The 14,143-nt window shown below is 50.8% G+C and overlaps 1 protein-coding gene across 2 annotated transcripts in view; it reads right to left on the bottom strand.

Moving 5' to 3' along the window:
* Positions 1-1,082: 1,082 nt before the first annotated feature.
* The window catches only part of SIAH3 (siah E3 ubiquitin protein ligase family member 3), a 71,250-nt gene continuing 58,189 nt past the window's right edge, over positions 1,083-14,143 (bottom strand). For both annotated transcript variants that reach the window (XM_045476784.1, XM_045476774.1), the window contains exon 2: positions 1,083-1,962. In XM_045476784.1, the coding sequence (XP_045332740.1) occupies positions 1,294-1,962 (669 nt within the window). In that variant the 3' untranslated portion in view covers positions 1,083-1,293. The remainder of the gene's footprint in view (positions 1,963-14,143) is intronic.

Here is a 14,143-nt window from a genome sequence, read left to right as displayed (position 1 = left end):
CTACAAGCAAGCCATAAGAGAAAGCAATAACAAGCGAGATGGATTTTGTCACCTTTTCATTCACGCTGCAACAGGGCGCTGAATAATAGTTGACCAGTGACAACGTTTGTGTGCTGAATGGGGCCCTCGGAGCACTTTGAAAGTAAGGAAAGAGGACCCCTTTTCCCCTGCCCTAGGTGTACGAGTGACCTCTGACCCCCAGAGGCCAGAGGTCCCCTGCACACCCTCCATATTCCTTATGGTTGATGCTAAGTCGTGGTTCCGCCTTCCTGACTATCAAGAGTCAAGTGGGTCCTTTGCACGATACCAAAGTGTTCTACCCTAGCGAAAGGATCGATGGATTTTACAATTTGATAATAAAACTCTCTACAGAGAGAACGCCCTCCCAGAGCTGGGAGATTAATTTTATCTTTTGTTTTCTCCGCTGCTTCCCTTCCCTTGCATCTTGCCTATTCTTCTTTCCTACTCGCTCCACAGAGGGCAAAGAGGTTTTCACGAAATCACAAAAAACAAGAGGACTTTGATTCCAGAGCAAGAAACCATGGCCCAGGCCGACAGGAAGCCCACAGCAGCCCACCCAACAGAGGGTTCAGCATCTGTGCACCCCCTTGAGCCCCAGGATCAAACCGGAGGGCTCATGGCGTCGTGGTACCTCCAGCCTGGGTTCCCTGGCCTTCAGAGGTGATGCCACGTCCTCGTGTCCAGGCAGCTTAGCCCTGACCCTAAGGGTCGTGGGAAGCTGTCAGAGTTGCATCTGGTTGGTCTGGAATACACCTCAGAGCTGGCCAGGTCCCCTTCCCCAACCTGCTGTCCTCACACAGTTCAGTGGTGGCTTGGTCCGAAATAGACTGAAAAGAGAAGGAAGAAATGATTGGGACACCAAACCTCCTTTCAACCCCAACGGTCCGCTTTGCGGTCTCGGTGGCTTTCGCTCATTGGGGGAGCAGCGGAGAAGGGACCTGGGGGTGGCAGGAAATAACCCTCCTGATCAAATGAAAATGCTCTAGATTTTAAATGCTCTAGAGGATTAAAAATGCTCTAGAAAACTCTACCGACAAATCAGGACAAACATCACACCAAGGTCTTGAATCACAGGATGTTTACCTACTAAAATGCCCATGGCAGACAAAGACTAAGTACCACAAAGTACCTGAGACAAAAAAAAAAGAAGGGAGGGAAGGAGGGAGAAGAACAAAAAGGAGCCTGGAGTCCCGGCAACCGGGGATCCCAGGGCCACAGGCAGAGTGTCTTGGCGGAGGGGGGCCGTGCGGGAACGTCCGTTGGCCTCTGGCTTCACACCTCGGCTTCTGCGGAGCAGACCTCGGCGGCGGTGATGGCGATGCCGATGGCGAGGCTGCCGTTGTCGGAGAAGAGCTGGGCCAGGGAGGTGTTGAGGACGAGGCAGTCCCCATCGGTGATCACCGAGTCCACGCACTCGAGAACGGACCGGGGGGTGGCCTCCCACTTGAGACGCCGGTGGTTTCTGTTGAGCTCCAGGCGGTAGGTGAAGCAGTCGGCCTGGGTGGGGGTCCCGATCAGCATCATGGTGGCAAAGAACTGGGGGTGCCCTTCGTGCCTCTCCTGTTTCCTGAGCACCAGCAGGAAGTGGTGGCCGAGGCAGGAGTGCATGATGATCCAGTCGGCTGGGGCGGGGAGGTGCATGTCCGTGGCCAGGAAGACTATCTCCGCTCCCTGGAGGATGTCAACCCTGTGCATCTGCCGCAGGTGGGGCACCACCACCTCCAGGTGGCCTTCCCACTGGCAGGAGAACAAGGGGCACATGCAGGGGGTCACCTGGGCGGCGTGCAGCCCCGCCTCCTGGTGGCGGAGGTGGTGGGGGCGGGCGTGGTGGCGGAGGTGGTGGTGGGGGCGGTGGGGGCGGTGGTGGTGGGTGAGGTGGTGAGGGGGGAAGCCGCCTTGCTCTGGTGCGCTCTGAGTGACGGCGCGTCGGCTGGACACATACTGCGGGAGAGAGGAGAGTGTTAGTGGCGGAGGCCAGTCCCTCGGCCTGGCTGAGGCTCCCCAGGTGTGCCAAGAGTGGAAAGCAGGCGGCAAAAGCTTTATTTCTTAAAAAAAAAAAAACAAAAAAAAAAAAACAAAACCAAGGGGCCGGGGCTACCCGGGTGGCTCGGTCGGTTGAACATCCGACTCTTGATTTCGGCTCCGGTCACCATCTCACGGTTCGTGAGTTCGAGACCCACGTTGGGCTGACCCGTGCAGCGCCTGCTGGGGATTCCCTGTCTCCCTCTCTGCATGCCTTCGCTGCTCCCCTGAGCACACCATGCGTTCTCTCTCTTTCTCTCTTTCTCAAACTAAATAAATATTAAAACCACCACCCCACCAGAACGAGGGGAAACTGCCAGACTGTTCTCCAAAGTGGCAGCACCATTTTATATTCCCATCGGCCGGGTAAGAGGATTCCAGTGTCTCCCCGTCCTCGCCAACACTTGTGATTATCCGATTTGACAGATGCTTTCATGAGACACAATTAAATTGTTCTGAAGGTCTTGCCAGATCTAGGTGCTGAGACATTGTTAAATCTTCTCCATGTCGTGTCATTTTGGTATAGAATCTAAATTGTGCCAATTAAAAACGGAAGCTCCCGCAAAAAATTCCTTTCGCAAAGAAGATATTTTCCAAAGCTAACAGCATGTTAAAAAAAAAAAACAAAAAAAAACAAAAACAAACCCCTAAAAAAAATTGAGGTAGATGCCTTGGGTGGTTGAGATTCTGAAACTTGAATCCAAGAAAAGACAATATTTATGTCTTTCTGATTCCTTAACAAAATACTGAAACACATAGGCAATTTCCCCCTTCAACGTGCATTATGATGATCATTAGTCATAAAGACAAAAAGCAATTTTGTTTTTGCTTTTTTAATACCGCTAATATTTTTGTGCAGGCATTAGAAGCCAATGGAATTCCTCCCCTCCCTTTCTTATCATTGATATTATTATATTTTTTTACGTTTAATTATTTATTTGGAGAGAGAGAGAGAGAGAGAGGGAGAGAGGGAGGGAGAGAGACAATCCCAAGCGGCTCCGCACTGTCAGAACAGAGCCCGACGTGGGTCTCGCACTCACGAACTGTGAGATCATGACCAGAGCTGAAATCAAGAGCCGGCCGCCTAACCGACTGAGCCACCCAGGCGCCCCCATTTGCTATTCTTATTAGAACAACGCTGCGGTAAGTGCCTGTTTGTCCTTCCAGTGCTGCCAGGGGTTGTGCCGTCTTGGGTGCCCTCCCCTGGGTCCTCAGGAGGGATGCAGAGCTGATGATGTGCAACTTGGGCCACAGTTCCCAGGCAGGGAGCCTCATCTGTGACTCCCGGGACTTCGCCCTTACCCCCGACCACCCCCCCAGCGGGCACATTTCTGCCCTGTTCCAGGCTCACTGCTCCAGAGCAGCTTCCCAGGGGCTCAATGCGAGGAAGCCTCCACCCCGAGACTCTCCCGATCCTTTGTTCCGCATGGCAGTGTGTCCACAAACACCCCCCCCTGCCCCAGGAGCTGTGATGGCTCTTTCTGGTCAGGTATCAGTAAACACTGATTGAATACCTTCTCTGGCCGGACCGTGAGGGTGGCAGGATGAACCGTGTTTCTGGCTGTGGGTGGCACAGACATCAGCGTGCGCCTCATTAATTGTGATTTTCGCAAGGGTCCTCCCTGTGACCCGAGGACTACGGTTCCTATTTTTCAGTTGAAGAAACCGGCTTCTGTGGTTGTGTGCCCAAGGTTACAAAGCTTGGCCGTTTTGACACCCCCCTGACTCTGAACACGGCAGCCCTGCTCCCCCCCTTCTCCCTCCCTGAAGCTCTCCCTGCCTCCAGTTCCTCCCCCATTCCTGGAGTTCCAGCTCGGGTTCCTTGAATTAGCCTGTGGGACCAGGGCTGTGTAGTGAGGTGGCACCTCGCGGGGCGCTCGGGGCACGAGGCCATCCCGGGGCAGCTGGCCTCCGGGCGGAACTCAGGCACCGTGTCCCTTGTGCCCCGGCTCTCCAAGCCCTATCAGGACTGCAGGTGCCTTTGGACCCTTGCCTCCTCCTCTCAGTTCCTTTCGTCCCCAACGTGGAGAGTTTGAGGGTGAAGGTCTGCCTTCTGACTCGTGCCACTGTGGCTGCCAGGGTGCCCGTCTCCCTGGGCTCGAGGATGGCTAATGGTGGAGGCCTGGCTGGCTTCCCTTTCTTTAGGGTATCCTGGGCCCCACCCCGCCTCCACTGCGTACACACCCCCCACATGGTGTGCGGGTCGCCCTGTGGGCTCGGGTGACCTAGAGGCAGGCGGGCATCGCACCAGCTCTGTTCTGGGGTTGTTAGCTCCAGCTGCCAGTTTCTGTGCCCTGCCCACGGACGGCAGCCAACCTGGGGGGTGAGCCACAGGGGCCTTTCGGTGGTTCCTGCGCTGTTCCTGGGCGGAAGCGGAGGGGCAGCGTGCCGTCACCCATCCTGCACCCCTGCCAGGCCCATGAGGGAGGCTGTGTTCCAGAATCCTGCTAGTGATGGGTCTGACTTCCCCTTTCGTGTTAAATATAGGAAAGGGGACTGACTGACTAGTAGGTAACCTCTGCTAAGAATTAGGCACTGTGGAAAGTTGGTATTTTTTTGCATAATTACTTCATTTAATTTTTCACAGGAAAGATCAATTCCTCTTTATTTTTTTAAAGTTTATTTATTTTTGAGACAGAGAGAGACAGAGCATGAACAGGGGAGGAGCAGAGAGAGAGGGAGACACAGGATCTGAAACAGGCTCCAGGCTCTGAGCTGTCAGCACAGAGCCCGACGCGGGGCTCGAACTCACGGACCGTGAGATCGTGACCTGATCCGAAGTCGGACGGTTAACCGACCGAGCCACCCAGGCGCCCCGATCAATTCCTCTTTAAAAAACAAATGAAAAACTTAAATCTGGCTTAGCTCCTACCTGCCTGCTGGTGGCATGTACCATTCAGTCAGTGGGAGAGGGGGAGTTTCTTGTATCCCTTGGGAACGTACAAAAGCCCAGGGCTCGCACACTGTCGGCCACATGCCAGGGTCCCCCCAGGTCTTTCCAACAGACTCAGGCCTGGCAGTGGGGTTCATCTGCTGGGCTCAAGAGGACTGGTCTCGACCTCTCACGGAAAGCCCCAAACACGGTCCCCTCTCCCAGCCTCTGAGAAGCTCCTCTCTCTCACTTTGTCTTTACAACAATCACTAGAGAAACATATTATATTTGTCTTGCAGATGAAGAAACCTAGAGATGTTGAGTCCCTTGCCCAAGGTGACGTGGCTCATAAGGGGTGCCGCTGGGAACAGAGCCCAGATCAGTCAAAGGTGACAGATCAGAGTCTGTGATGATCACAGGCTGGATGTCCGCAGACTCTATTCTGTTTCACTGTTTATTTGTCCCGTAGCCCTGATTAAGTCAGTTTCCCTATCAACAAAATATGTATCTCAAAGGGTTGTTTGGGGATCGAAGGAAATAATGCTTGTGAGACAGCTTTAATAACTACATCAAATTATTACAAGTATCGCAATACTTGTTATTAAGTATTACATCAAGATGGCATTTCCCTTTAGGTGTGGATTTGGGTGATTACTTCCGGTGGCCTTCTGCCTCAGTCCATGCCTGCCTGTGTCTGTCCTGGCCAGATGATCTTTGCACTTGGGCAGCACTCTGGACTGAACACAGGCCAACATAAGGGCCTGGAAACCCCAACATTGCACTTGGCCTGGGCCTCCTGTCCCAACACAGACCCATGATGGCAGAACATCCTGAAATTCCCGTCGCAGAAATGGGTCTCTGGGGGGCCTGGTAGAGATGGAGAAGAGGTGGCCGTGGTGCTGGAGAGCAGCCAGAGGCGGCAAGATATCACCGGTGCTCAGGGGAAGAAGTCATTAAGGGGCCCAAGAGACACAGCTTCCTGCGGTAGAGCGCTCCTGCGCGCTCAGGATGGGGCCGGTGGTAAGTCCCACTCTTGTCCAACCAGAGGACCTTAGCAACGGCCCTTCCACCTTGCTTCCTGGCTTCCTTCGACCTCATCTTCCACTAGCCTTTTCATTTTTTAATTGCTGCTGGGTGACAAAGCCCAGGGCACAACCTGAAGCCACTAAAGTGAATGACTATGCAAATAGAGCGGGACACTATCAACTCAGGGAGCCCCTGCAATCGCTGTGCCCCAAGAAGGCTCTAGAAATAAACCCAGCCTTAATTCTTCCCCTTCTTCCTGCTCCATTTTCTGATGCAAAATATGTTTCGTTTAAACGATCTTCGGGTGAGTGAGGTCACAGGGCTTCTGGCAGGGAGAAAGGATTCTTTTAATTGGCAAAATGCTAATCGTTTTGGAAAATGAATTCTAATCTTCCCATCTAATACAGTGGATGTGTGAGTAATTACTTTCCTTCACTAAACTGTTAATGCAACATTAGTGATTACGCTAATTAAAACTAATGAACTCTTACAGGCTGATAAACTCCTCAGTCAGTCAGCAGATGCCTTCCTCCCATTGGCTGTATTTAACTTCCCATTTGGAAGAGAGATCTTGAATTAACCTTTAGAATAATGTGCAAAATTGGGTTTAGAAGTGTTAGGCTTTATGGACTGGGTATAATTCTTTCCCCAAGCATTAGTGAGACCATTTCCACTGAGGGTGTAATTGAATTTAAAAAACGCCTTCCTTAATTTGATCAGCCACACTCCTATGGTTGGTAATAGCTCTCTCTCCAAATCCTGGCCTCCAAAGAGGACAACTGCCCCTGGAAAATCTCATGACCCTTTCTGCTCTCTGTGGCCAGCAAGCCCTGCTTGCTACTGTATTTCAGCTGGGGGAGGGTTTGCACCCAATTTCAGATGACAGGCATTTGCTTAGACTTTGCTCACGCAAAGTCTCTTTTGTGAGAGCAACTTAAGGGGGGGGGGGGTGTGGGGGAGGGGAGAGCAACATGCTTATCAGTGCGTTTCACACCCAGGGCCGAAAAGCAGGTGGGAGAGGGGGTAAAATTTCAGGGTAGGTATCAGAGTTTGGGGATAACGTCAGGGCCTGCACCAAGTTTGTAATCAGGGCTGCTAAGAAGAGGGAATAATTGTTAGCTACCCCTACGTCCCACTCTGCAGTGCCTAAAAATTCTCGCTCTTTCCAGGAGGGACAGTCAAGGCTGAAGGCTGAGCGTTGCCTGTTCTATTTTCCCCGGACACCTCGGCCCTTCCCCTCTTTTCGTCAAAACCTACCGTGACGGTAGACGTGCCCACAAAACCCAGGAGGACTCTGGAATGCCTTCCAAGCAGTCAAAAAATAAGCTGAGAGCAGAAAACAACAGTGGGACTCTTGTCACCTGGGATAGAACATCTTCATTAGAGAATGTGTCCCATGCTCCATTTCCCCCAGACTTAGTTATACTTGGGACACAGATGGATGAGATCTTCCTGTGGACAGCATGGTAATGTCCATGATTTTCTTTGAAGTATTTTAGTGGGAGGGATGTGGTATGAACGTGAACCTTTTTAACCAGACTGTAGAGGCTATCAGTTCCCTAATCAGGAAGTCACTCTTTGAGGTGATCATCCGACACTTTAGCAGGAAGGCCACACTCCAGAGATGACAACTGCCATTGCCTCAGTATCCATATTTCTGATCCACACCAGAGGCTGCTAATTAACATTTCGCAGAGGCTTCCGTTGGTGAAATTGGTGGTTAGTTAGTCAGAATAACGAAGGCTAGAAACGGACTTGCCTGTATGAAATTCGTGGTTTTCAAGCCATGAAGATCGGTTTAAGTATTGCAGAGAGATCCTTCACTGTGGGGGTGGGCCTGGAAGCTTATTCCCTAAACATTGCTGTATCTGGCCACCGAGTCAAGGCCCATCTCTAAGAATACCTGATTCTTGCCTCCGTTACATCACTGCACACACAGTTTCTTTTACCGATGAGCAAAATTATGTAAATTCAGCAGGGAGATATGGGTTAGCAGACACACAGAAGGCTTGGGCCTTGGGATATATGTATGCCGTTAACTAATTGGAAAAGAGGACAATGAAAACGAAAATTTTGGTGAACCAAACTTTTTTTTTTTTTAACATTTATTTATTTTTGAGACAGAGAGAGACAGAGCATGAACGGGGGAGGGTCAGAGAGAGAGGGAGACACAGAATCTGAAACAGGCTCCAGGCTCTGAGCCATCAGCACAGAGCCCGACGCGGGGCTGGAACCCACGGACCATGAGATCATGACCTGAGCCGAAGTCGGACGCTCAACCGACTGAGCCACTCAGGCGCCCCTGAACCAAACTTTTTAAGAACCAAGATCCATGGGCAAAGAGCAGTCAGAGGGGTCCATACACGTGTCTGTATGCACACCAGTCCTATGATTTCGAAAGCCTCTTGACCCGCCTGGTCAGGTATACATCCAGGACAGTCTCACTCTGTGAGGAGCGGGGAAGGAATATGTGGGTGACGTTTTGAGAACAAAACCTAGGACTCAGATCTTGAGCTCTCAGGGCCCTTCTTTAGTTCCTAGGCCCTGGCTCTTGGCTGCCCGGGGCTGGTTGATTTATACATACTTTCCTGCCTTTTGAGAGCCTTCGGGATGGGGTCTTGTTGCTCACACGTCCTCACTGCTCACATGGTGCCTGACACGTGCTAGATGCTTGATACATATTTGTGCCATCCATCGGGCTATTTTTTTTTTAATTTTTTTTTTTAACGTTTATTTATTTTTGAGACAGAGACAGAGCATGAACGGGGGAGGGGCAGAGAGAGAGAGGGAGACACAGAATCAGAAGCAGGCTCCAGGCTCTGAGCCATCAGCCCAGAGCCCGACACGGGGCTCGAACTCACGGACTGCAAGATAGTGACCTGAGTTGAAGTCGGACGCTTAACCGACTGAGCCACCCAGGCGCCCCCCATCGGGATATTAGTGACACCTTCACGTACGAGGATCATGTTGGCTCTTGTCCTTTATAGCATTTAGGTGGCTCAGCCACAGTCCCGACTGGTGTTGTCTGAGACCAATAAGCCTCCATAAGATGGATGCGGCCTCTCTCTCTCTGCCCTGTGGACTCAAACGGCAGTTAAGACCTGTCCAGCTCATGCTGAAATTACTAGCTTGCGGCCTTCTCTCCTCAGCTAGGGTGGGCGTCCTTGAGTGCAGGGGCCGTATTTAGTTTGCCCAGTGCCTAGCCCAGTGATGGGCAAATCCAGCACTTGGAAGTATCTGGCATCGGGTAAACTCTCCATCAGCTTTTGTTGCTGGAGTAAACGAATGCGTGAATGATGTATAAACGGAACCCTGTTCTGGACCGTATCCTTGGAAAGGCTGTTTGTTTTCAGGTGGAGGCCCTGTCCTGCGCCTTTTATTTTCGGCTGCTGCATTCTCAGGAGCGCGTAGGGGTGTGTGTGTGTCCTTGTGAGTCCACGGCTGGGGGCTTATCAGGAAGGTCTCCTGGCAGCCCCTTACCCAGAACCCAGCGGTGATGGGACACAGAGTAGGCGCGGGGCTCTGGCCAGGAGGAGGACACCGAGGACAGTGCTCAGCTGCTGTCGTAGGCCATAAAATAAAAGCCTTGAGGAACAAACTTTTCATGTCAGAGGGGTACTTTATTTGCTTTTACTTGTTTTTACAGAGATTACTCTAAGCCTCAGACATTCCTTTTATTAATAGCAGATTGCTCTTTACAAGTTGTTTGAGAAGGACAGGCTGCTCGATCAACCCAGGAAATCTGTCCACTTGCTAGACTGATCTAGGCCCACTTTTCCCCTCCCATACCTCGGCAAGACCGCTGACGTAGCAAAAGGCTGAATGCACCCATATACTCTTCCGGCTATGCCCCTCCTCTTGAGGTGAGGCACTGATGGGTTGTGCCTGCCCGGAGCCCTTGAACCGACCCGTGGAGACCACACTCCAGATAACGGAGATCCCGTATTCCCTACCCAACGGCTCTAAGTCAACGTCCTGTAGCTGTGCTATTTCTGGGACCCAGCATCCAGAAGGTGGACCGTTAGACATGAGATACGGCCCATGGATGACTATTTCGGGGGATATGCACAGAGTTGGGATGTGTGGCCTGTGGAGGTTCATTTGCCTTTGCCTGGGACCTGTCACAGTGCCAGACTAAGCCTCATGACGAAGAACGCAAGACAGGCCACTGGCTGGGGGTCGTAGCCATGCAGATCACTCCAGAAGGGGGGATTCCTAAAGGGGGAGGATAGAACATATTTTAAGAGTCTCTTACCTTGATTTGTACTCATAAGTATCTGAACTTGGAAGCGTGTAGACCTCCATCTGCACTTTGGCCTTGAGCCCTGCAAACGTCAGGGGCGGCCTGCAGTCCCACCACGTAGTCAGAGGAGTGCCTGTCCGTCTTCATTTACTCTCTGGCTCTGCCTTTCATCTGCGAGATTTTGAGCCTGCTAATGAGTATTATGAATCTTGCAGATGAAAGGACTTTTTCTTAAAAGCAACTTTTCGTGTACTGACATTTTTATATCTGCATTTGGCAAGCGAAACCCGGTGCCTGGGTGAGCCGTTTAAAGGTTAAAAATAGGGGCGCCTGGGTGGCTCAGTCGGTTAAGCGGCCGACTTCCGCTCAGGTCATGATCTCGCGGTTTGTGGGTTCGAGCCCCGCGTAGGGCTCTGTGCTGACAGCTCAGAGCCTGGAGCCTGCTTCCGATTCTGTGTCTCCCTCTCTCTCTGCCCCTCCCCTGTTCATGCTGTGTCTCTGTCTCAAAAATAAATAAACATTAAAATAATAATAATAAAGGTTAAAAATAAATGAATCGAAACCCCGTGAACGTGAGCATCTCCTTAGGAGGAAGGAGGGAGTGACGCAAGGGGGGTGTGGCCAGCCTGCTGCGAGAACCACTTTGCCCAGTCTGCACAAGCTCAGGCTGCGGGCATCGGTGCCGCTCAGGGTTGTGGGTACGGTAGGAGCTGGTGCCGGAGCCTGGGACGGGGGCCTCTTGCTGAAGATGGCTACGTGCCCACAGGCCGACGTCACAAGTTGTGAGGGGCAGAGGTGTGTCCTCGGTGTTCTGGGACCTTCTGGTGGCCAGGCTGCTCCCCTGGTCTCCAGGGACTCCACAGATTCAGCCTGCTCTGCCAGAGCTCCGTACCTTCCTCAGCCTTTTCGCCTGGAGCACCCTTTGTCCTGGCTAAGTTGTATTCCTCCTCGGCGCGTTCCAAACTCTCAATAGGTCGGTCTGTTGCTGGTATATTTCCTTTGTAACACACAACACGCTTATTCAAGGTCCAGGTTTCTTGTTAGACCCGAGGTAAGCTCCAGGTGGGCGGGCATTATATCTGTGTTAACCCCGCTGTATCCCCAGTGACAGTAGTGTAGGAACGTGGTAGGTTCCCCAGAAACATTTTTGGAGAAGACGAATGAACCGACCCCTCCCCATTGACCTGTTATACTAGCATAATCTGACCACTTTTCACCGTCTGGCTGCTACTCCCCTAGGGCAAATCTCCCTCATCACCTCTCTGGGCTTTACCAGAGCCTCCTGACTAGTTGTCGTGGGGCTGAAAGGTGGACCGCCAAAATAGGTCAACCTCCTAACTTCTGGAACCTGTGAATGTGACTGTATCTGAGCAAAAGGGGGCTTTGCTGATGTAAATAAGTTCAAGATCTTGAGATGAAATCATCCTGGATTATCCAGATAGGCCCTCAGTCTAACGGCAAGCATTCTTAGAAGCGATGGAAGAGGAGACATAGGCAGAAGAGACAGCCGCAGAGGAGAAGACCATGTAAAGATCAAGGAAGAAGTTGGAATGATGTGGCCGCAAGCCAAGGAATGCCTGGAGCCACCAGAACCAGAAGAAGCAGTGAAGGATTTTCTCTTAGAGCCTTCAGAGAGGATGTGGCCCTTCAGAGGGGAAGTGACCAGGTCATTTCACCCAAAAGACCAAAACACCTTCCTTCAGAATTTTGGCCTCCAGAACGGTGGGAGAAATTTTCTGTGATTTTGAGCCATCAAGCTGGTGATAATTGTATGGTAGCCCCGGGAAACTAATACATGAGTCTCCCTGTGTCCGTTCTTGCCTCATACGGACTGTAATTTGTCTCACCAAGTATTTTAATGGGTTTCCATCCCATTCCGAATAAAGCCAAAGATCCCTCTCATGGCCACCAAGAGCTGACACACTCTGGCTCCCAGCTAACTCCCTGGCCTCGCCTTTTTCCCACCCATATCCTCCTTGCTCCCTTTGCTCTAAACAATTTACCACTTTTTGTGCGTTAAACGTGCTGTCTACACCTGTCACAGGGCCTTTGCACGATCTCTTTGCTTAGGACACTATCAGATACCCATGCTGGGTCTCTCTCCCACTTCATTTGCAGCGCTGCCCCACAAATACCTTCAATCTGAGGCTGCCTTCCCTCCCCTTCACTTACAAAAAACCTCTCTCCATCCTCTTACTCTAATTTATTTTACTCCATGGCATTTATCAACACTATGGAACTATAATGTACATATAGTATAGGTCATATATATACGCGTGTGTACTGTACTGTCTTCTCTAATGTAAGTTTCTTGGGACTAGGAACTTGGCTATCTTGGTTAACTACTGTATCTCTAGAACATTATCTGGTACCTAAAAGAGAACAGCAATTTTTTTTTTTTCAAGTGAATGAATAATTTCCTCTTGGTCTTAAGCTCTTCCATCTTAGAGGACCCGAGTGAAGCGTCCCTGTCACTGGAATGTCGATGTGACTGTCCTCATTCCTGACACCCTGCCCCGGTCTCCCCATCAGAGTTTTGGGCAGCTGTGACTTGCTGGGTTTCTCCCAACCTGTGACTGCTGAAACCATGGAACTTCTCGTGTCTGCAGGGAACTAGGAAGGCAATGGAGAGAGGCATTCGTTCGTGTGTGTCCTTGATCCCTGCATCAGTAGTATCTCTGAACTACTGATTTGCAGATTCAGAGTAAGATGTACCAGAAGCATTCCTGAGCTCACTCTAACTTTCAAAGTGGGCTCATGCTTAGGGTCAGGCCTAGCTTACTGTGCATTGTAATGTTAGGCCTGTCCTCCAGGACTTTCTGGCCCGTCCATCCTGGCTCCCAGCCTCCAGATTTCCTACCCCTGATGAATTCACACCTGCACACTGTCCTCCTCAAAGGCTTCTAGGCCCATCATGTCCAGGCTGTGAGAGAAGCAGAGGTTCTCTGCATGCCTAGGACCCCCAGAACTAGGAATTCTGGTTTCCTCCCTGAGAACTCGCCTCTTTCCTGGATGATTAAGACTGGGAACTGCTTCACTGTCAGGGAACACTGTCTACACACAGGCATGGATATGGCCTCTAGTCCTTCCGGGATGATCGTCAACTCACAATCCATACGCTAATACCAGAAATGCACAGATCTGGAGCAGAGGACCAGGTCGTTTCACACAAAAGACCATCTTTTGACAGCAGGCTAAATTCCCAAATAATGATCTTTAGCAGATTAGGCCTCCCTAGAAGCTTGTCCTTAAAATAGGAACTGTGTCGTTTGATCAAGAGTAGATGGCAAGTTGGTGCTACATATTGGAAAGAAAACATATTTGAAGTCTGACAAACTTGGAAATGAATCCTGGCTTTGCTACTAAAACCCGTGAGACTGTGGACTCGTTAATTAACCTCCCTGTCCTTCAGTTTCTTTATAAGGTGGGGATTATGATGTCATAGGGTTGAAGTGAGGACTGAATGAGATGCAAAGTACATTGTATAGTATCTGGCCCCAAGTAAGGAGATATTCTTACCGAAGTTATCATTGTGTTCACTATTATCTTTATCTGGCTAGTGGATGGAGATGTGAGCTAAGGAAATTCACCCTGCGTAATTTCTAGGCCCATAGCTGAGTTAGATGAAGTCGTAAAAACACCAAAGCCCTTCCAAATCTCCCATAAAGCTCCCTGAAAATTCTCACCCGAGACCGGTGTTTTCACTAGCAAAAGCCTTTTACTATTTCCATCTCATCACTGGCCAACGGATGCTGGTTGCAACGTAGAGAGAGGTTTAATGTATGTAAAGAGCCCAGCTTAGTGCTTGGAACATTGGTGGCCCTCAGTAAATGATTACTGTCACCTTCATCATCGTCGTCACCCGCTAGCATTATGGTCAATGCAATGCTGCTACAAAGTTTAATCCTATGAGCGGGTCTGGCCCTTGGTCCTCCCACCTTTCCCACCTGCTCATCCCT

The sequence above is a fragment of the Leopardus geoffroyi genome, chromosome A1 (genome assembly GCF_018350155.1).
Source record: "Leopardus geoffroyi isolate Oge1 chromosome A1, O.geoffroyi_Oge1_pat1.0, whole genome shotgun sequence".
Taxonomy (NCBI): Eukaryota; Metazoa; Chordata; class Mammalia; order Carnivora; family Felidae; genus Leopardus; species Leopardus geoffroyi.
This window is presented reverse-complemented; position numbering and strand designations above follow the sequence as displayed.